Raw genomic sequence first — 23,617 nt, 5'->3', positions numbered from 1 at the left:
TTAACAACAGTGCAGCAGAGGTGGGCAGTCTCTGCATAAAATGACATAAACATATATTCTGGGCCTAAAGTGGAACTTTGCAAGTGAGGCACCAAAGGCTCTGGTGCAGAATTTAGAAATAACTGAAAGTAGAAACGAGTCATGTACAAAATTGTTTTAGCTTTACTAGATTTACTTTCTTTACATGTAAGCTGTGGGCAGGTAACCTGTGCTGCTGCTTCTGAGGTTTGGTATGCTTTGTGGATGTACCCAACTTTACCCTGTAGTATAAGAGCAGATGTTACATAAGCCTTTGTGGCTGGTTTCAAACCCTCCAGCCAGAATACAGCTGTGTAAAGGTGGAGTTTGATAAGTGATACTAAAGAGAATACTCAGCAGACTGCGCTACACTGCATAGGAGCACTTTGTATTTGCTGATATTTATTGAGTTGTATGAAACAATGCATTTGAATGTACAGATTAATTTTAATCGATACAGCTTCAATTCACAACAGTAACTTTAAGGTGCTTTATATTTTAAGGGAAAGACCACCAATCACACGACCCCCTATGAGACTGAAAACAGCTGAATTCAAAGATTAAAAGCTGTGGCTCAATGCATCATGGTTCTATGATGCGTGCTACTGCATGTGTTACAGTAAATGCAACAGTAAGAATGGCAGCAGGTCATTATTCACTTTTATTGTATTTATTTAAGGAAAAAAGTACTGTGCAAATCCCCAAATGCAGTATTAGGGATGGTCACATATTCAGGCAAAAACACAAATTCATTTCTCTTAAAAACAGTCAATTCCAAGCATTTACTCAAATGTACACACACACACACACACGGAAAGCCAGAGAGGACATAACAAAAAAAAGTATTTGGGTCTAATCACAATAAAAAGATTTAAAAAGTATTTTCAAAGAGTTCAAATCTATTTTTCTAATGCCATAAACAAAGTTTTTGTAGTGATAGAAACACATAGTCAACAGACATAAATCTATGTCATTGCAAAATAATGCAGTGCATCTGCAGGTTGCAACACCTTAAATTTAAGCTGGGAGCTGTAAATACAATTATAAAGCCAATTTAAGACTTACTTAATAATCACACAAAAAAGTACAGACAAGGAAAAAAATGAATTTCTATTAACTTAATCTCAACTTTTACTAACTCCAAACGAAACAAGTTAGGCCAGCGTCTCTTCAACAGTCAGCAGTGGCTTCTGGCCCTGGCAGATCCCCAAAGAAAGCAGAATGGATTTGCACGGGGTGGCTGTGATTGTATACCGACTAAATGCTAATGACGTGTTAGGATCGGGGATCGGAAGTTAAATGTAGACAGTGAGAGAAATGAATCTAATGTTGAAGGCTTGTAATGAGTAGTGACACTTTGATGGTACACATTTTAATTCACATAATAGGGAGTGACTGAAAATTCAGAAAAGCAGGTTTGGGATGAAATGAACCAAATTTCTAAATCTAGTCATGTTAAGTCAAAGACAGCAGTTGCTTCTGTCTAAGATGGTTATGTCAAACAAGGTTGGGTTGTCTACGTGAATGAAAATGGATCTCTTGATGATTTATGCCTGTGGAAAAGAGCCACTATTACTACCGAACAAATTTGAAAACAGCTGATGTTGGCTAGAAGAAACTTTTCTGACTGAACTTGGGTCGTTTGGTGTAGAACCGCATTCTGCCATAAAACTGGCTGGATTGGTATTTGTGCAGTGCTAAGTGTTTTGCTGAAAGTGCAGCTGGCCCTAAAAACTGCCATTGAAGCTGGCAAAGGGTGTCAACGTAATTGTGCTGTTGGGCAACTGTGGAGATGTGTGTGGTCACGTTTCTCAGTGGTTTCTGTCTGAAATGGCTTGATCCCTAAGAAACAGGGTGTTATGGATTTGAAAGCATCAGAAGTTTAACTTATCAACATTGGGTGCAAGTAAACCAAAGCCGTGCAGCAGCAGTTCATCAACAATAGGTAGACTGCTTGAGGAGCAATCTGCATTTCCTGCATATAAATGTGTAATCTGAAGGAAAGGAACAAGATCTCATACTGCAGAAAATCCCATCTGGTTTCCATTTGTAGTCAGAGCACTACTGATCAAACACATCTGACCACATAACTGCATGCAACAATGCTTGCAGAGAACGGAAATGCAATGATAAGACCACTGAGTAATACTTTCTGACAAAGATTTAGCTTTCGAGTGAAGGAAGATGGAAGAAAATCATGGCCTAGATGTACACTGGCCTTACTTAAGCTGTGAAAACAGAGAGCTGAAATCAGGTGCTGGATTGTAGCAACGTTCTTTCATTTGAACCAGTTTCCTACAGCACCTGAACTGATAAGGGGTGTGAGTATATTTCCCATACATCCATCCATCCATTCACTTCCGCTTATCCTTTTCAGGGCCACGGGGGGGTGCTGGAGCCTATCCCAGCTGTCATAGGGCGAGAGGCGGGGTACACCCTGGACAGGTCGCCAGTCTGTCGCAGGGCCAACACACAGGGACAGACAACCATTCGCACTCACATTCACTCGCACATTCACACCTAGTGGCAATTTGGATTATCCAATTAACCTATCCCCACAAGCTGCATGTCTCAGAAGACAGACATGCTATATTTCATAACATGTAATTGCTAAATTTTATTGGGGCTAAACACAGTACAGGAGAATGCTCAACAAATACAAATTAAGCAGACAAATATAACAAGTAGAATAGGGAAAGTGTATCTGGAAACCTGCTGACAATGTGAACTGAAATGTAATGGAAAAAATAGGATGTAGAGAAGCATATTTGGTAACTCAGTGTCTCAACAGGGAATTAAAAAATGTTTCAAAAGCAGGATGGAGGAAAGATTATCTGGCAGCCTCGGGTCAAAAACGGGTTATCAAGAATGTTCAAACACAGGATGGAGAAAATGAAACTGTTATCTCAGTTCCAGAAACTGGAGTAGTTGATGTTAGTGAACAGAGGAAAGAAATTAGCATCTCTGTGCTAACACAAGTGGAGAAAAGTAAATGTTAAATGGACTGGTTGTTATATAGTGCTTTTCTACTATAGCTGAGCAATCAAAGTGCTTTATACAACGTACCTCGTTCATGTCTATTCATACAAGCAATTTTTTCTATGCTTAAGTGTTTTTCTTTCTATCTAACATTCATACTCTGGTGGATGCACGAATCATGGTATCGCATCGCAATAGTCTTCTTACTGTCAAAAGTGGCACAAAAGTTGCTAATTTCCAAAGGAATGTGAATATCATCATTGTGAAAGAAGTTGTCAGACCTTTTAAAACTATATTTAAGATTTTCTAGACGAAACAAGACTCAGATAAACACTAATTTTTGCTCTTGTCCCCTCATGCTTTCCACACTCATGACTATGGACCGTCATGTCACAGTGAACACGACAAACTCAAATAACATTCATTTTAAGCTGGAACAAAATGCTACTTCAAGTTGTATCAAAATTTTACAAAAAGTTCAAACAGCATTGATTTAAAGAAAGAAACATTTTCTCAATACAGCTCTTACAACTACAGATGCAACATTGGCTGTTTCTAACATACAGTACAGTGGCTGGACATTGTTAAACACAGTGGACTTTGATGTAATCACACCTCATGTCATGCTTTTCCTACATGATCGCTCTCTATCACATTTGACATCCAAACACACATCCTCTCAATGTGAGTACATCATAGGCATTATTGTAAAACCTGAAACTACATTTACAAAATATTTGTCACAGTGCATTCAAAATACTAAAACTACATTAGAAAACAGAGCAAAGTTCAAGTGCTTTAGTCACCTAGAAATGATAAAACTAAACATAAAAAAATGATCTAAGGATTAATTCCAACATGACACTTTTAGTAATAAATCCAGGTTGAACTGACTGTCTGAATTAATCCTAATCTATTAAAAACTGAATGTGCTTTCTGTCAGAAGTGAACAGATTAACCGTTGGAGGCCTTCAGTGGTTAATCACAGGTGACTGCTGGTCTATTCGGTCCCATCAAGAATACAGTACAAGAAATTTTGTGCTTCCTTGCTAATTCTGCTCTATCTTCTTCAACGATTATTAACATTTAGAGAAGCTACTTTCAGCTGTATTTACAAGGGATCATCACAGTGGGTAGCACCACATTGGCAGGTTTTTACACCAGATATCTCTTCTGACGCAACCCCAAAGTAATTTGTGTAAACCACTACACTCTGACAGAAGCTGTTTTTTTTTTTCTTTATTCTTACCAAATAACTTTGCCAGCTGTATCAGGCAGAATTGTACAGTGCTTGAACACTTAAAGTGTGTCCATAAAGAAGGGTACTGTACAGCTGTCAGCTTCAACACAGCAAGCATGTATGTTTGTAAAGCCTTGAAATTAATTAAGAAGAAGCCTCAGTTCTGTTATTTTGCTCCCTTTATACTTTTGTGCTTTTATTTTTGTAGCTACTGCACTTATATGACATAAAGCTCATTGAAATTCTACAAATGTAACTTTGCTAGGCCCTGTGGAAAATTTGCATCTATTTACTCACACACTTACTGACTTTATATACATTGCCACCACATTCTTCCTAAACATGCAATTTAAATTCAAAGTCAGGTTACCCCAGTGTAGGAACTGGGGACACTGTTCAAGGCCTGTACAATGTAGACAGTCCCAAAAAGTGAAGCCATGGTATCTTGGATGTGGGCAGTGCCATATTGTGCTGCTCATTTGCAAACAGATCCTTCATAGTAGTGACTTCAGGTGAGAAATTACAGACATATTTCCACTATCGACTTCCCTACTGCGCAGTCTCTGTTAGAAAGATGCCAGGACACAATTCTGTGATACTTCAAATTCACTTTTGTACAATGGGTAAAAGTAATAAACATCACATTTCAATGATTAACTGACGAAGATGTCAGATATGCTGGAGTGTGCAAGAAGAACCTGGCACAGCAGGTGTTCCTTGACTATACATGTTTTTTCTTTTCCTTTGTCCCAGCTTTGCATCATCACCTACCTCCTCAACTCAGGAGAGGCTGTTTCTTTGTGTCTGCTGTACTTGTACCGTGTGCTCCGCTGCTATTCCCTGAGTGATTCTTCTGAAGTCGTCTCTTAGTACATGGCCTCAGTGTCTCGGATGCTTCCGAACGACAAACTGAAAGCGCTTCCAAGTCTTTTTGTGATCGTGCTGCCTTCCCTCTTTTTCTTCCTGTTCCAGTTCAGCAAAGAGGCGGAGCTCTGGCCTTTAGCCCCAGACAGCAGACGATGCCGAGTGTTTTCTTTGTCGCTGCACAGCGACAGCATAACTGCCCTCCTCTCCACCTGCTAAGAAACAAAAAAGCATACACACAGGTACACAACCACTGAAACAGCAGACAAACCCCACAGATATTTCCACAATTTAAGGAATCAAAGAAGAGACTTTCAGTTTTGATTCAAAGGTTTGAAAATAAAGTATTGCATTGACCTGAGCCTTCAGGCTAATACTAGGTTAGTATAAAGATGGCTCAAATGTAATCAAATGACAAACACTCATATTCCCTTGTTTCAGCATTTTACAGGTGAGGGGTAAAAAGCATCCATCAGAGAGACAGAAGGGTAAATTCTGAAAAAAGGTCACTGAGCACGGCCTTTTCATGCTGCTTATGCTGGAAAAGGGCTAGACATCCATGGAAAACAACAAAAAATAAATGCCACCAAAAAGCTTTGCAACAATTTATTGTTCTCTACGTCTCTACGAAGGAAGTTTATCTGAAATCTACATGCTTATGAATACCCTACATAGCTCATACACATATTTACCTGTGTATCATGTGAGTGTAATGTGACCACACTGATCTCCACCCCTCTGTCACTGCAGCTCTTCAGCATGTGGACCACCTCACCATGTTTGGCCCACTTACAGTCCTTTCCATCTACTGCTACTATGTAGTCTCCTTCCCTCAGTCCAGCCTCCTGAACACATCATGTAACATCATTAGTTCATCTTAATTACATGTTTTGACCTCATTTTTTTCATGCAAGTATGCAGGCCCGCAATATATTCCCACAATGAAGAAGGAGACAAAAGAAGGAAGTGTATTGCATTTTGTCTCCTTCATGTCCATCACAACTCTTTTCTAAATAACAAATGAATGGCTCTTTTTTGCAGTTAACTACTTAATCAAGTTCAATTCAACTGTATTTATGCAGCACCAAATCACAACAGTCACCTCAAGGCACTTTATATTGTAAGGTAGACCCCATAATAATACAATAAGTAGACAGGAAAGCAGGTCTTAAAATATTTAAATCTTAGAATCAAACTGCAAATCAATTCCTTTTGAGAGGATAAAAATAGAATAGAAATAAGACTACAAGAATACAAGAGAAGATCTTTTCTTCTCACAGAATCTTCTCTAGATGTGCAGGGTATATCTCACCTCTGCCCAGCCTCCAGGCACCACTCCAGCCACCAGGACAGGAGAGTCTCCTCTGAGCGTGAGCCCCAGTCCTCCTTCTCTCTTATTCAGGCAGATCACACGCATCGGGCCCCAGCGAGCCCTCGCACAGAACACTGACAGTGGACCCTAGAGCATAAGAACAGGAAACAATTTTAATGGTTACCTAACCTGGGTAGGTATCTGCCAAGTGTGTATTATTTCTTCCCTGTGGGACTTACCAGTCTTTGGAAGATATCAGTAACCTTGACTGTGGAGAAGTTGGGTGGAATGACGTCTGGTTTCTGGTGGGTATGAGCTGGTAAAGAAGCCAGTTAGTCACTATGATTTAATCAAACAGAAAATGTAATCACTGACTTTACGATTATACGTGACACTCACACTGTATCTCTGGGGCCTCTGCAATTTCATCAAAGTCGTCCTCTCGGTCGAGCTCTGAGTATTTGTCCAGGGAACGTTTGTGTGTGACAGAGAGCACATCCTGCAGGATATCCATCTTTCTCAGGATCTTGCACAGACTGTGGACACGCATGGCCTCCTCATGTCTGATTACAGCACGCCGCAGGTGGGCCTTACCTTCATGTAAGCAGAAATTATTATTAAAAAAATAAAGGTTTCAAAGAATGGGAATATAACTATTCAAGTTATAACATGAGCATTTTGGTTCATTTTCAAGATGCTTGCACAACGCAGCTCATAGCAGCTACGTGATGAATACAAACTCACCAAGTTTTCGTCTTTTTTCAGGATCTTGAAGAACCTGGCTGAGTTGTGGCCCAGCAGGAACACTGGCATGGCACTGAAGGAAGGCCTTCTCAGCTTCCTCCTCCTCTTCCTCCCCTCCTGCCAACACTATGGAAAAATATATACAGCTAAGATCTGTTTAGAAATGCTAATTAGGTGAGCATTATCTCTGGAAAAGAATACAATAAAGTTAGGTTTATTGGGTAAATCACTAGAAATGTCAGTTTTCTTCTTCAAAACACAGTGCTTTTGATGCTGCATAGGTGATACACAGGACAGAGGTGTACTCCATAGGTGACAGAGGAAAACAGCTTTGTTGATGAATTTGCCTCATTAGGCATTAACAGACTGCTGACAAGATGACAAGCACAGACAAGATAATGTCGCACACTGCCCGCCGGATCAGTCTGACACCACTCTCACACCACCAAGAATGTCAGTCTTTGATAAAAAATATTACATTACAGTCTGTTTATAAATTAGCAGCAAAAAGTGTCTTACGTATGTAACAAGCTTCAACTTGATTTTAAGACTTTTTAAAGACACAAGTGTACTGCTTTAATTCAAAATTAAATATAGCCAAGGCAGAAGGTTATCTACAAAACAAGAAGTATGAACTCTCCCTAATGAACATGTGAGTAAATTTTGTACTTACACATGTGGTCGCAGAGTGCAACAGCAGCGTAGTAGTGGGAGAGAGCGCGGAAGTGTTCAGATTTTACCTGAACCATGGACACCCATGAAAATGGCACGTAGTCCTTCATCAAAGGCTGTGTCATAGTCTGCTGCACTAACAAGTAAACATCTGACACCTACAAAAAACACACATGCATACAGTTAAACATAGGGCATTAAGGGTAATAACACAAACAAAGCACATATGTATTTACTCACCCGTGCAGCCTCCTGTGCCAGCCGGAGCTGGGAGGTAAAGTGCGTGTCCTGTGTGGTCAGGGTGATGCGCTCAAACACACACTCCTGTACCTGGGCAAGCATGAGCCGCACCAACATGCAGAGTGATGGACTACTCATGTCCAGACTTGGAGCGTTGGAAAAATTCTCTTTAAGATAATTAAATGCACCTACACATTAAAAAATAAATAAATTACCAATTAGCCATGTGAATTCAAACATCCTGATATCAATGTTTATTATATCAAAAGTATATAATAAAAACAACTGAACAAAAGCTTTAAATTTACAGGATTGGGTACCTCAAAATCATCAATAGCTGATTATAAACAACAACAAAATCTGTTATATTAATGGCAATCTTCTTGTTTTGGCTGCTCCTTTTAGGGATTGCCACAGTGAATCATCTGCCTCTATCTCGCCCTATCCCTAGCATTGTCTTCTGTCACAGCAACCCTCTGCACGTCCTCCTTTGCTCCTCTGAGGTCTTCTTCTTTTCCTTCTGCCTGGAAGCTTCATCTTCAACATCCTTTACACAATATATCCACTATCCCTCCTCTTTACATGTTGCATTCTTCTCTGTCACTCCTGACTTACTCATGCAATATCAATATTTCCTATTCTTGGTACCCTAACACATGCGTTCTCTAGATTCAAAAAGACAACAGTGAAGCTCTTTCTGACCTCCATCAATACTCTCAAAGCAAACATTGCATGTGTAGTTCTTGCCACGAAGCCAGACTGCTGCTCGCTGATCAAACCTCTTCTTAACCTAGCTTCCACAACTCTTTCCCTTAGCTTCATGTACTGTGGGGCAAAAAAGTATTTAGTCAGCCACCGATTGTGCAAGTTCCCCCACCTAAAATGATGACAGAGGTCAGTAATTTGCACCAGAGGTACACTTCAACTGTGAGAGACAGAATGTGAAAAAAAAAATCCATGAATCCACATGGTAGGATTTGTAAAGAATTTATTCGTAAATCAGGGTGGAAAATAAGTATTTGGTCAATAACAAAAATACAACTCAATACTTTGTAACATAACCTTTGTTGGCAATAACAGAGGTCAAACGTTTACTATAGGTCTTTACCAGGTTTGCACACACAGTAGCTGGTATTTTGGCCCATTCCTCCATGCAGATCTTCTCGAGAGCAGTGATGTTTTGGGGCTGTTGCCGAGCAACACGGACTTTCAACTCCCGCCACAGATTTTCTATGGGGTTGAGGTCTGGAGACTGGCTAGGCCACTCCAGGACTTTCAAATGCTTCTTACGGAGCCACTCCTTTGTTGCCCGGGCGGTGTGTTTTGGATCATTGTCATGTTGGAAGACCCAGCCTGGTTTCATCTTCAAAGTTCTCACTGATGGAAGGAGGTTTTGGCTCAAAATCTCACGATACATGGCCCCATTCATTCTGTCCTTAACACGGATCAGTCGTCCTGTCCCCTTGGCAGAAAAACAGCCCCATAGCATGATGTTTCCACCCCCATGCTTCACAGTAGGTATGGTGTTCTTGGGATGCAACTCAGTATTCTTCTTCCTCCAAACACGACGAGTTGAGTTTATACCAAAAAGTTCTACTTTGGTTTCATCTGACCACATGACATTCTCCCAATCCTCTGCTGTATCATCCATGTGCTCTCTGGCAAACTTCAGACGGGCCTGGACATGCACTGGCTTCAGCAGCGGAACACGTCTGGCACTGCGGGATTTGATTCCCTGCCGTTGTAGTGTGTTACTGATGGTGACCTTTGTTACTTTGGTCCCAGCTCTCTGCAGGTCATTCACCAGGTCCCCCCGTGTGGTTCTGGGATCTTTGCTCACCGTTCTCATGATCATTTTGACCCCACGGGATGAGATCTTGCGTGGAGCCCCAGATCGAGGGAGATTATCAGTGGTCTTGTATGTCTTCCATTTTCTGATGATTGCTCCCACAGTTGATTTTTTTCACACCAAGCTGCTTGCCTATTGTAGATTCACTCTTCCCAGTCTGGTGCAGGTCTACAATACTTTTCCTGGTGTCCTTCGAGAGCTCTTTGGTCTTGGCCATGGCGGAGTTTGGAGTCTGACTGTTTGAGGCTGTGGACAGGTGTCTTTTATACAGATGATGAGTTCAAACAGGTGCCATTCATACAGGTAACGAGTGGGGGACAGAAAAGCTTCTTACAGAAGACGTTACAGGTCTGTGAGAGCCAGAGATTTTCCTTGTTTGAGGTGACCAAATACTTATTTTCCACCCTGATTTACGAATAAATTCTTTACAAATCCTACCATGTGAATTCATGGATTTTTTTTTTCACATTCTGTCTCTCACAGTTGAAGTGTACCTCTGGTGCAAATTACTGACCTCTGTCATCATTTTAAGTGGGGGAACTTGCACAATCGGTGGCTGACTAAATACTTTTTTGCCCCACTGTATGGCTCACCACCTTTATCCCTCTCTGCTCATGCTTAGCTACAATCTACAGAACACTGCCTTGCAGTCTCCTTTATCTTGCAGTTTGCACATGCGGCATAAGGGTTAGTATGCAGTCATTGTTAACCCAGACCCGACAAATTCAGAATGAAAAATTCATTTTTTATGATCTGCATCTTTGATCTGGTCAAGATTTTACATCAGCTGCACTTCCTGATGCAACCCTCCCTATTTATCTGGACTTGGGACCAGCACTAGGACTATATTGCCTTGTGCTGTTTTGTGTAAAAAACAAGCCCCTCGTATTTGAAGGCTCACAAAACGAGAAATCAAGTATTTTGATGTATGATTTTGCCATTGTGCTACCTGCAGCACGCTGAAAAGCATCTATAGCTCGGTCTATGCCAGCTGTTGCAGAGCGGTCCTGTCGTGCTCCGATCTGCGTGTACAGGGCTCCGATGTTGAACAACACACTTCCCTTCTCGAAGGCCAGCGCACGCTGACACGATGGAACGCCAGTCAAAGAGTCATACCTGAATGACAAACGAAAAGGGAACCACCAATGAGCAAAGCCCCTCCAGAGTTTAAGCTGCTGGAACAAAAGTTTCTATTAAGCTTAAGTTTTTTTTTTTACAGTCATGGAATGAGACACTGCCATCCATGCTCTGCTTCATAATTAGCACCTTCAAGCTCAACTAAAATTTGTAGCCAACCACTTAGAAACATAAATGAGATTTTAATTCTGGAAAAATGGTTTTATAGTCACATTACATAAATCTGTCCCTGGAAAACAACTATTGAATGCTTCGATTTTCTCCTGAAAGAGAGAGCAGCAGTAAGGCACCAGGATGTAGTAACAACACGGCTAAAGTGCACATTTAAAAAACTGTTCCTTTGCCCATTTTTATTTTACTGCATATTGCACATACTGTAAAATGCATGTTAATGATTATGATAACCCTTCAGTATTTAAATTATGCTATCATATAATACCAGTGGAAATGAACACCCAGATTCTTCTGAGCAGAGAAGAAGCGTTGATCCAGGTAGTACAGCTGATTGTAGTACTCCATTAGCAGCTCCAGACCGGCCTGGTTTCGACTGGGTGTACGCATGGCCTGATTGAATAATCAATAAACTAAATGTTAACACTCATTTAATGTCAGCTACAGACAGCCTAAAAGAGACATCAACTTTAAATAAATCAATACTTTTCATTCCACTTGTTTTTCTACCCATGATGAGCAGAATGTTTACTCTGGATCAAACTGTATGGGTGAATTTATTAACCTGTCTAAGTTCCATAAGCTCTTTGATTTCCTTGTCATAGAGAAAGCTGTCCTCCCCGTAGTGCTCACATATGAAGTCCTGTGAAGGCAGACAGAGACACGGTGACAAAAGAATTATCTTCACGTGTCCACATGAAGATGATTTTGGTTATTCTTCCATACTATCTGGAAAAAGGAAAGCAAATAAGCACAAAAATATGATATTTCATCAAACTACCCATCTGTGTCAAATGTTTAGTAATGAACAAGTAATGAAAAGAAGTCAGGCCAACTAATGTAAATTAGCATAAAAATATAAACACTGCTTGTAAAATAAGCTTAAAAACATTGATTCAGTAACTTTTATTAGGATACATTTATTGCAATAATCTTTTACTCAAACACAAGTTTTTCTTGAAAAGAACAACAAACTGGATAAATAAAGAGAAGGAGGTAGATAGATGCTGACTTCACCTTGATAGCAACAGTGACATCCACCTCTTTGGTTTCTTTTAAGCCAAGTGGGATCATTGGAACATTGACAGCCTCACTACAAAAAGAAATTAACAGAGGTAGTGTAGGTTTCGGCAATGACTGCTGCTGCCATCTGCTTGTTTTCAAAACCAGCGAGCACTATTCTCAGTGCTTCATCCTGCTAATCAGAAAAGCTAAAGCCAAGCAGTAAGCCTGTCACCCCCCACAGTTACCTACTGCCATTCACAATAACAACAAATGTGCACACTGCCACCACAGGGTTATTGACTATACTCTAATCAGGGGATTTTTCCCTCACACGATACGGAGCCGTGGAGGCAAAAATCTTATGGCTGTGACAGAATGCATGACACACATGTGGATGCTTTTTTCCTTTAGTCTGTTTAAATAAATGTGACTGAAACCCAACTTTGATTTAAACCCCATCCTATTATTAAAAAACAAAGATAACATTTCTAAGGACTGGTCATCACAAATATCCAAGTACAAGGAGGTTATACACCCAGTGCCAGCGTCACTACAAAAATATAATGGATGCTTGTTTTCCCCAATTATAATGATCATTAGTCTAATAAGCACGGCCTGGAATTAATGGGACAAATACGCATGCATTTGTGCACCTGTCTGTCTGGTAGACGTCCATGCTGCTGTTAAGTTCCTCCAGCTCCTCTTTGAGCAGCTGCAGGTTGGAGTTGACAAAGCTGAGCTCTAGAGCCACCGTCTCCTTCACCTTGTTGTTGGTTGTCGCCCTGCAGAATAAAACACAAAGACGTCCAGGTGTTTTGTTTTGTTTTTCAGTTCTCAATACTTCTTTGTGGGCTTTCTAAAAACAGTACTTGGGCTGATTCCTAATCTGCTTTGTCGTAGAGCCCAGTATCACAATTAGAACAACACAGCTAAAAACTGACTTGCTACTTTCATTCAGTATTAGTGGATGCAGCAAACTTTTCTGAGAACATAAATTCAGGATGGGGTGAAGGCAAAAAAAAGCAGCTCTCTCCACCTTCTCCTCCCTCTGTCAACCACTTTCTCCGGTTCACCCCCCAAAAACAATGAGAGGGTCGATGACTAATGCCAGCTCATACTTCTATGGGGTACACAATGTTCCCAGAAATCTGAAGCATCTCTAGTTTACAATGTTGTTGTTTAGAAAAGTGGTAGAGAATTCCTCCATTATTGGTCCTAAACAGTGCACAAAATTATTGGGACTTTGCAGTCATAAAGACATTCTATCCATGAAGGAGAGAAATGCATCAAAATGGGCACTGTGTCAAATTCACAGAAATGTAGAAGAAATGGTTGAGTTTAGATGAACTGAAAAAATAAAGGCCTGCAACATCAAATTTACTTACATTTCCTCTGGCCCATCTATCCACCCCATCTATTCTGTATCTTGTTTTAGCGGGAAATCTGGTGTCAGTTTTGGAGATGTTTCTACAAACTCCACGTCGCCTTGTTTTCAAGTTATCGATTTCACAAGACTTTCAGAAAACTTACTCTGACTTTGAGAGTGAGGTCACTGAGATTCGAACTCATCCAAGATTTTCAGTAGATGCACCTGTGGTATGAATATGAATACACTGTCGCATTCTGGAGTTATCATATTCAAAAAAAATTCAGAAAACTAAACCTCTGACCTCGACTTTGAGGATTCAAAATCCTCAGATATTTCTAGGAGATACATCGATGATATCAATTTGTAGCTCCTACGTCGCCTTGTTGTTGAGTTATCACATTCACAAGCTTTTCAGAAAACTACCCCTCACCTTTGACCTTTAGGTTGAGGTCACTAAGACTCAAACTCATCCGAGGTTTTTGGTAGATGCACCTATGGCATTTGAAAATCCTAGGTGACTTCCTTCTTGAGTTATCACAAACTTAGGTGTCCAGCCTGCCCAGCTGCCCATCTGGAGGGATGACTACAACACCCCATCAGCCTTTTATGGCTGAGCGGTAAAGAGCTAAAAAAAAAACATATGTTTGAGTGTTTATCTTGAAATAGCACTTCAGCTTCAGTTGCATATACCTGTTACCAGAACACTCACATCACTTTGAATTTGAAAAATTTGTGGCATTTTTTCCATGTTATCCTTTAACACATGACCAATCTCAGTTCAAACACACAACTGAAGCTCACTTTTGAGGACTTTTTAAATCAGGTTAAGCTTTCCAGTTAGACCACTTCAGCTTCACCTCTCTCCTCATCTGTCACTGCCTCTCCCAGTCTCACACACACAAACGCCGATATGTAGGATCAAGCCAGGGCCAATCTGATTAGTCAGCATTAAAAAGGCTGCCAAATATCCCCTTCACACACATCCACTTACACACACAACATGCTGCAGCTCCGGAAGGGTAACACAAGTATTTCTTGCTTATGAGATGAAGAATCAGAGAAGTTTAAATGTTAGAAGTTTTTTTTCCTGTCGCCATAACACATTTTAATTATTTTAAAAGCACTAACCAAAGCAGAAACAGAAAACAATGTTTTGATATCATTAAGAACAAACTGATCGACAAAGTCATTAAAAAACTGAGCAATAGTCCTTGTCACATGACCTGTAAATAGTGTCTCTGTATGTTTTTACTAACTTGTGTTTAACACCAACCTGCCAGAGGGTCTGCAGATGGAAATTAGCACAAGGCTATAATCTGGCATATTTACATTTGTTTAAATGTTCATTAATATCTATTGCCCCTCTTTCTAAATAAATAAATGAAATAAATTATATAAAGCACCTGTGAGATAAGAAAAATATCTCACATGCAGAGATATTTTGCAGACCTCTGGGGTCTGCATGGACCCCTGTCACTGGGATGATGTTTAAACAACATTACAGCCCCTCAGCTGAGCTCCTACATGCAGCACAAAACATGACGTCTTCATTAGCCAATCACAAACCCTGATTAGTGACACCCCCTCCCCTGTATTTAATTAGCATCCCAAACCCCCCTACATACAAACACACACAAACATCGACTCCCACACACCAGCACTAATACCATGACACAGTTCCACAACAGTTTCACAACAAGTGAAGTGCAAGTGAAAGCTACATGTTTTTGTGTATGTGTGTGTTCATGTGTCTATGTGTTCCACTTGACTGGAAAAAGAAGGACAGAAAAAAAAAGGTCTGACAGCACCAGACAAATAAGTGGGGGATGAGCTTGCCAGAGCACCGCTGGGAATCTCTGCATGGGAACAGGACGGGGGCAGACACAAAGCTAGCTGATTACAGGCTGACGGGTTGTGTGGGGGTCTTTGTCTATGTGACCGGGCGTCCCAATAGAACGGGAGAGAGTGCTTGTTTTATATCCAGTAAACTGAGTCATCACCTTTCGGGATAAGAGCCTAAATAGGTCAAATGTGGAGCTAGGGAAACATTGAAAAGAAATAAAAATAAATTAACACCCTGTTACACAGTAATTACTTTAAGGACTGTTTCATCATTTGAAACATTTAGAAAACAAAACAGCAACAGCCACTGCAGTCAGGCCACTCAAACTGGCTTGACTATGAAATAAGAATTTGCAAATAGAACGACAGATAGGGCATCAAAAGAGTAATTTATTAATCTCATACCAGCTGTGGTTTTCTACACTAACTAAACTTATGGGAGCATTTTGAAGCATCGTAATAATACAATAAAATAATACAGAGTACAGAGTAAATAAAAAAGAAAGAAGAAAGCTTTTTTTCAACTTTACCAGTTGTTGCAAAAACAAGTCCTGAGACAACAGTGTCTGTCTTAAATTAAAAACATGGTTATTTTGATTAGATTAGATTTTAATGCGGCACCACTGAGGAAGCAGAAAGGAGCTCTTTGCTTTAATTAAGTGGCTCCTCCTACTCCTCCTCCCGAATAGTCCTGGAGCAGCAGCATGTCCCATGTCTTTCCAGAGACTTTTGCACAGCGGTCTGCTCATACTTTAAACATTCTAAAACTGCCACGGCAGAGGTTTAGAGCAAATGTATCCACATACTTCATGCATATACTCTGAGGCTCTGTACTAATTTACCTCTGAGTGGGCAATAAACATGGACGTGTTGAGAATGAGTTGAGGAGACAGAATATAGAGGAGAGCCATGGAGAGACACTGGACAAAGATGATGCCAACGTCCTCGGAGACAAGACCTTGATGCTATGTGAACATTTCATTTTTAACTTCGTTCACTTTCCTCACCAGTAAAACTCTCTGGTTTGTGTGAATGACAACTGGCTGCTTCAAGACACAGGGCCAGCAGTTCAGAGAGTTGGGAGATTAGCTTCAGTGGTGCTCATGCTGCCAAAGTATGCAGTGTTCACTCACTGTTTTGTTTGAAAAAAGCATTAATACAAAAAAAGCAAATATTTGCACAACAGGGAGGAGATAAACCAGCACAAGCACATAAACAGCCATATTCACACACAGTGAACACAAACAGAGCTGTAAAACTGGGTGGTGCTGGTGTGTGTGTTTCTTTAGGATGGGAGTGATCTCTGACCTTTTCCCATCAACCGACTGAACCAAAAATGTGAGGCAACTAACAAAGACGACAACACAGATGGCACCTGAATGGCATTTCTCACAAAATCAAACAGAAAAAGTTGCTGTGTGATGAGTGAATATACATTATATTTAAAGCAACTGTGATACAGCTGACAAACACAAAGCTTCACTATTTTTTACCCATGGGATTGGAAAAGCAGCTCAACACTACAGCACTGCATCACTTATTTCCAAGAAGATTCGTGTCCATTTTTGCCTCTCCAAACTGTGAAACAGACACGCATGCAGATGTTGCATTACTAGAAGGAGGAAATAATCTATTTAAAGCCACGAATTCGGTAGTGAGAAAAATGTATGAAGTACATTCCAGGGTCCTTAATCATCAAAATTGATTAAGCTAGGCAGCTAATATGTATATACATATAACTGTTAATGTTAATAATGTCTGTTAAAATGCTTTTCCACGATTATGTTCATGTTGGCTTGAAATAAAATATCTTCCTCTGCCGTTACTGCAACTTCTGTGCGCATGTACGTGAAATGGACACCGTGGACTGCTGTGTCTATTTCAAGTTCTATTGTGATATCAGGTTGCAACCACCCTACCTATGGGAGTAAGCTAAAGTTCCTGGAGAGAACATGCAAACTCCACACACACGATAGATTCAAACTCAGGTCCTTCTTGCTGTGAGGCAGCAGTGCTAACCACTGCACCACCGTGCTGCCCTCGTGTAACATTACAACAGAAAAGTAATTAAAAATAAAATAAAAATTGTGCGTGCAATGTTCTGATCCGTCGCAATGTCTCACCTGAACAGGTTCTCCGCTCCAGTTCTCATACGCATCTCCTTGTTGATCTGCTGGTTGATGCGAGCCCGTCGATGCTGCAGCTTACTGCGCTGAGTCTGAGCCAAAGGATCACAGCCCTGCAGATGAAATAAAGAAATGGAGGAGGTAAAAGAATTACTGAATTACTGAATGACCAACTACAAAAGTTGCATTTCCCACAGAATTAGACTATCTTAATTAATCTACTCACCGGCAAGAAAGCAAACCCTTTTCCAAGCAATAGCGTAAATGATGCTGTATGTTATAAGGGTGTAAAGGTTATGGGGTTATCGTTTTTATCGGTAACTCGGTTTCCCTGGGTCTTTCAATTATGTTTTATGATTAAATCTTCTATTTTTTTGGTACCAGTACTGGTTTTATTTTTGTTATATTTATCCGCGACACCTTAAAGGCCGGTCCATGAAAATATTGTCGGACATAAACCGGTCCGTGGCGCAAAAAAGTTGGGGACTGCTGCTCTAAGAACAACACAGATATTGCTCTTTGTTGTTTGCTGTCTCCTCTGTTTGTTTTTGTTTGTTTGTTTTTTTTTTTTTTTCTCCATACAGGTGACCCAGGAGTTTTTTTTTTTTCTCTCTCTTCCCCCCCCTTCTCACCGTCTCTTCTCCCCTTTGGTTTTCTTTCTTTCTCTCCCCCTCTCTCTCTCATTCATTCCCCCTGTCCTATTTATTTAAAAAAAAAAAAAAAAAAATGACAAAGGATGAACTGAAGCTCTGCCATCACGTAATGTCGCATACTGCTGTTTCTGATGTCATTTAGAAAAAAAAAAAAAAAAAAAAAAAAAAAAAAAGAACAACACAGATACTTCCAGACACCAGTTTAAAACCATCCAGTTGACTACAGGATGAGAAACTCAAGCAGCTGACTAATATCAAAGATAGCAACAAAAGAAACTGGCAAGTGGACCAGACTGTAAAGAAACACGATGGTAAGGGCATGTGAACTTCCACTTATATCGTTATCAAGTCCCTGTATGAGAAACACTGGAGTCTGGAGAGGAAGCTGAATGATATCGAGCCTTAGAGAAACACAAAGTGGAAGGGTCAGGGCTGGTTGAGTTAATGAATTTGCAAAACCGGAGCAAACTGATGTAGTACCAGTAAATCCATCATGGAAGCTGCTGAAAAACCTAAAACTTAAAAAAAAGACAGCTACACTAGACTACCAAATATACTTGGTGGCTGTTAATATATTTTGGCAGTCTGCCCAAGAAAACACAGAACAGCTGTGTAAATGTGACAACATTACTTCATGCTGTATGATCTGAGTAAGAAGTACTGGAAGCAGCATGGCAGACTTACAACCAGCTAACTAATGTTTTCCCCGATGGAAATTATCCTGTCCAAAAAAAAAAGAAACCGTAAGAGACACAGCCACAGTGGGGATAAGATTTGATATATCGAAAATAAATCTCAAACAGACTGCGGCGCAGTGAGAAATTACTTTTTTTAAGCCTTCGTGTTTTCACATGACACTAACCCCAGTTTTACCATGGCACCATGGCATGTCATTACTGCCAGTGGAGAGCAGTCTGAAAGAATTACTTCGCACTACAAACCCAGTATAGCATAGAGATGATGGACGTGACAACACGTGAAGGTCATTGTGACTGCTTAACATGATAATACTGTGCCACAACAAAGCAGAGGACATACATTCTCTCAGAAGATAAAAAACTTTAACAGGATCTGTACATGTGTTTGAAGATTTAACAGCTTTTTAAAATCTTGCTTCAACAGAGGCAATTTGCTCACAATACTTTAAGAACTGCCTCACAGCTGGTAATTTGTGTGCTCACTAAAACCAGACATGTGTCATACAGTACAGCACACTTTCACACTCTGAGGTAAACAAATGTACAGTTACATGACAGATGGCGGAGCTGTACTGTAAACAAGCTGAATACTCCCTTTTTCTTATGCCCTACTGCTCCTTCCATCTTCTTCTCTATCCCTCTTCCAGGAATCTCAACAGTATATAGTTGTTATGTTTGTCTCTCTCTTTTTCTTCATATATCTCTTTACCTCCCAGTAAAGGAGTTTGTTTAACATGCGCACATCAAGTAACCCTCCAGTGAACTGAACTGATCTCCCACGACAGGGCAGGTTACAAAGACTGAAAATCGTACTTCTGATTGCTTTGGTCACTAACAGACTGGTGCACGGAAGATGCTGACTGTCTGTAAACACTTGCTGTTTACTCTCCAAGCGTTAGAGAAACTTGTGAAAATGTGAAAAACTGCCAACAGGAGGCAAAGAACATTCGCCTTCAACAGTGAAACTTCTGCCTGACTGCTGAAAGAAACACATTTTTAAAAATTGCAAATTTTTTGGAAGGCAAATGCTCACTCATTTTGCTTCTTGCTTTTCACAGACAACTTGGCAAGTAGTTTGGAATTGTTTGCAGACATGTCACAATCCTCCAGGTACACTACTTGCAACCGTGGCACCCAGCTAATGACTAAAGCAACCACCAAGAGGTTTTTGGTACAACACACTATTATATACATACAGTAAGCAAAGTAACTACACACTGCTGTTAATACAGCATGCATAGATTATATATCATCTATTATTTTTTTATTGGTAAAAGTGATAACTAACAGTTTGGTAAATGTATATTCTGTGATTTACTTATTTGTTACATTTTATTTAACAATGTCAGGAAAGCAATGTTTCAGGGGATCCTGATGTCACACAGTCTCATAAAAATAAATAAATTACAGACTAATAATTTAACAGTGGTATACGATCAGCACTCTGTGAACATCTACACGAAACCAAGGTATATGTAAATATAGAGCTAGATCAGTTCAGCCCTTCTCTGATGTATTGGGATGGTCACTATGTCAAAACTCAGAAAATGTGGTCAGCGAAAACATGTGCTCTTTTTCCCAATAATGTGGGTATTATCCCTGCTGCTAACTTTCTTTGTTCCCTAAGTTAAAGTTTACATTTGCCAATTTACATGATTATCGATGACATTCAGGTTTCATGTTCTTTAGTTTTAATTACAGGTCCAATAAGATCCCCATGTGAAGCCACACAGCATCATCTCGTGGACTGTATTCTAATTTTACTTATCCAGTATTTTTTTTTTTATTTGAAATGAATGTAAGAGTGTGGGTGTCTGACCTTGCGGATGCTCCCACTGTGGCTGCCATCTGTGGGTAAAGTCGACGGGAATTCGTCGTCGTCGTCAGAGGGACCGTCTGACAGGGACATCTCAAACTCTCTGCAAAGATTCATGTCAGCATTTTTATTACACTCAGGCACGTTTAGACGCACTTCTCATACACCACCGCACTCTTGGAACAAGACTCTTAGCTTAACTCGCCATTTTAAAACGTAAGTTTTATCCCAACGTAAACAAAACAAAAATATCCTCCCCAAAAAGCGTTAATTTGGCTAACATTAATCCTTGCCTTATCGCTGGCTCCTCCATCGTCAAGCTACAATACCGGCGATCAAAAAGTCTCTACATGTCTCCCAACTTTCCCACCACTTTGTGAATTTCCAAGTAAGCGTACTACTCCAAAAACAGTCAACCGCAGATTAACTTTTTTACTCCTGAAAACAACTAAGCTTTCGCTTTAATGTACAACGTCGTCCGCACGACTCTTCCCGACGTGTGTGCAGCTGGGAGCGCTTACTCACAGAGGCGGGCCGCGAATGTAGAAGGTAGCCAATCATGTTGCAGCTTCTAAGACGGGCAATACATGAAACAAATCATAGGGGAGGTTGGGACGGAACAACGATCCGAGGTGACCAATTGCGAGTCGCTCGTGGCATCTCCCATACTCCGCGAGTCGTTTCTATGGTAACGGCAGGGCTTTGGCTTCTGTGTGTGGGCCTCGGAAAGATTACAGAAGCTCCGCCTCAACCTAGGACTGAAAACAATTTTCCACATTAGATCACTTATTCTGTTATTCATTGTCTCCGTGCTCTGTTCTGCTGTTGTCATATGGCAGCGTTTTTTGCCTTTTTAAAAACTTTTTAACTTAGAATGTATGTAAAGTTCATCAACAGGAAACACTAATAAACAGGTTACAACATAGGTTACAACAAGGTTACAAATAAAAAAAATATTGAATATGATGTAATAAGTTGGGTTTCATTCTGTAAATGGTGATAGAGTTTTTGTTTTATACGCTAAGTCTATATCTGAAGAAGCCACGGCAGAGAAGAAGTGGGTAAAAAGCTCAATATTTGCATGTAACAAAACATGCAGGAAGGAAGGTAAGCCAGTGCTAAGGTGGCTTAAACATGCATCCCTCCTAATAGTCAGCAGGGGGCAAATCCTCTCGATGGGTAGTAGTCTACGGGAAACCGAGGCTTTTCAGCACTTTCCTGGTGGGTTTATGGCCTTGAGGGGTCTTTACCCTTCACAGATTTGCCGTAAGGCAAAATAAATTTTTCTTAAAACCATCGTCCAGCGGATGTCTTTTTAAAAGATTGTTACCAACCAAAGTGTATGAGTGAAATAGGCTTTTTAAATATAACTGTTCTGTCTGTTATTGGTTTATACAAAAATGAAAGAACAAACATAATTTTAATAATAATGCTTAATAATAATAATGGTAATAATAGTAATAGTAATAATCGTAATAATAATGCTTTTAATAAGCAGTAACACATGAAAGGCAATCTTGTTTGTTTATTAGTCACGAGAGGATGTCACATAAAAACAGATGAAAGGGGCAAAATTGTGTGCCATAGTCAGAGGTTAAAGTGGGCATGTTTTTATTTATTTGTTTTGTTTGTTTGTTTTGCTACTACATTGGAATGACTGTGGGTGTCCATAAGTTGTGGTACTTCAGCATCTAGCTAGCCATGCAGAAGAAGAGTGAGCATAAGTGTGTAATTTTTTTGTGTCAGGACATGTATTTCACAGGGAGAGAAAAGAAATAGAGTTAAATTTACTTAGACATGGAGCAAGGTAAGAAAGCCAGAACTAGAAAGGAAGAAGAGAGGTTAGACTTAAAGGTAAGGACTGCTCAGTGGTGTTTGATAAACTGGAAATGTAAAGCTTATATTTAAGTACTCATGTATTTAAATACTGGGTCTGTATATGTGCGATTGTGTTTTTCAAGTTGTGAAACATGCTGCAAAAAAACAAACAAAAACAGCATGGATTTAAACCAAAGAACAGTGTGTGACTAGCGCACAGTGGCTGTAGTCATGGTCAGAGTTTGTTACATAAAGGGTAGCAGAGATGAATTTGAAGTTAAGCTGATGATGTTCAAATTCATTCACTGAATTCCACATTCATACCAGCTGTATAGTGCACAAATGAAATGCAGAATCAGGGACAGTACCTACAACACAAAGGCAAAAACAAAACAAAAAAACAAAAACACACACACATAAGCAAAACAATGACATGCTAGATGCATTTTATTTATTTATTTTAGCTATAACACTGGTCAGCAGATAACTTTTTATATGAGTATATAAGACATTAAGACATTCTTCCTGAACCAAGAGAGCTCCAGCTCCAGTAACATTTACATCAACCTCCAGTGGTGCTGTAAAATCTGTAGCTGAGAGCATTGGGGCAACAGAATAGAGCTTTTACACAGTGTGAAAAGACTATGCACACTTTGCTTCTCAAATCCAACCCTCTGGCTTTTTGTGGGACAATGTGAAAGAGCTATAGTGGTTAAATTGCCATTTACTGGATATACTTTACCCCAATCAAATTGTTTGCCTTGACAGGTGATGGTAGTCTCCATAGCTCATATTTAAAAGGCTCTTGTAAACAGTAGACAATATATGCACATGAGAATTCAAGAAAGTATAGAGAACTACCACTTCATCAATGGATATGATGCAGCTTTAAGAAACTTTTTAACAAAAAGGGGAAAATGATTGGTGTGAGGAAGAAGCTACGTATATACAACAAACTCCAATAAATAACCAAAAAAAACAACAGATTTTCCATTAATTGTGGTGAATTGTTATTACATGGAATGAAATAAAAACCTAAATAAATATAAATAAAAATAAATAAT

At 39.9% G+C, this 23,617-nt stretch overlaps 1 protein-coding gene across 2 annotated transcripts; it reads right to left on the bottom strand.

Moving 5' to 3' along the window:
- Positions 1 to 416: 416 nt before the first annotated feature.
- rhpn1 (rhophilin, Rho GTPase binding protein 1) lies at positions 417 to 21,252 on the bottom strand. Of its 2 annotated transcripts, none has more exons than XM_004572333.2 (16): positions 21,029 to 21,252; positions 20,739 to 20,838; positions 17,566 to 17,681; positions 12,885 to 13,013; positions 12,244 to 12,319; positions 11,792 to 11,869; positions 11,495 to 11,619; positions 10,868 to 11,034; positions 8,070 to 8,257; positions 7,831 to 7,987; positions 7,158 to 7,283; positions 6,813 to 7,007; positions 6,653 to 6,729; positions 6,414 to 6,560; positions 5,794 to 5,946; positions 417 to 5,316 (listed from the first exon to the last, which is right to left on the bottom strand). In XM_004572333.2, the coding sequence occupies exons 1-16, from the start codon at positions 21,046 to 21,048 to the stop codon at positions 5,104 to 5,106; spliced, it is 2,067 nt and encodes a 688-aa protein (XP_004572390.1). In that variant the 5' UTR covers positions 21,049 to 21,252; the 3' UTR covers positions 417 to 5,103. The 2 variants fall into 2 exon arrangements, with proteins under 2 accessions (XP_004572390.1, XP_076732330.1); XM_076876215.1 differs by having other exon boundaries at positions 417 to 5,313.
- Between the last annotated feature and the right edge of the window lie 2,365 nt (positions 21,253 to 23,617).

The sequence above is a fragment of the Maylandia zebra genome, linkage group LG17, assembly GCF_041146795.1.
Source record: "Maylandia zebra isolate NMK-2024a linkage group LG17, Mzebra_GT3a, whole genome shotgun sequence".
Lineage (NCBI taxonomy): Eukaryota > Metazoa > Chordata > Actinopteri > Cichliformes > Cichlidae > Maylandia > Maylandia zebra.
Note: the sequence above shows the minus strand (reverse complement) of the source record. Positions and strands in the feature narration are given on the sequence as shown.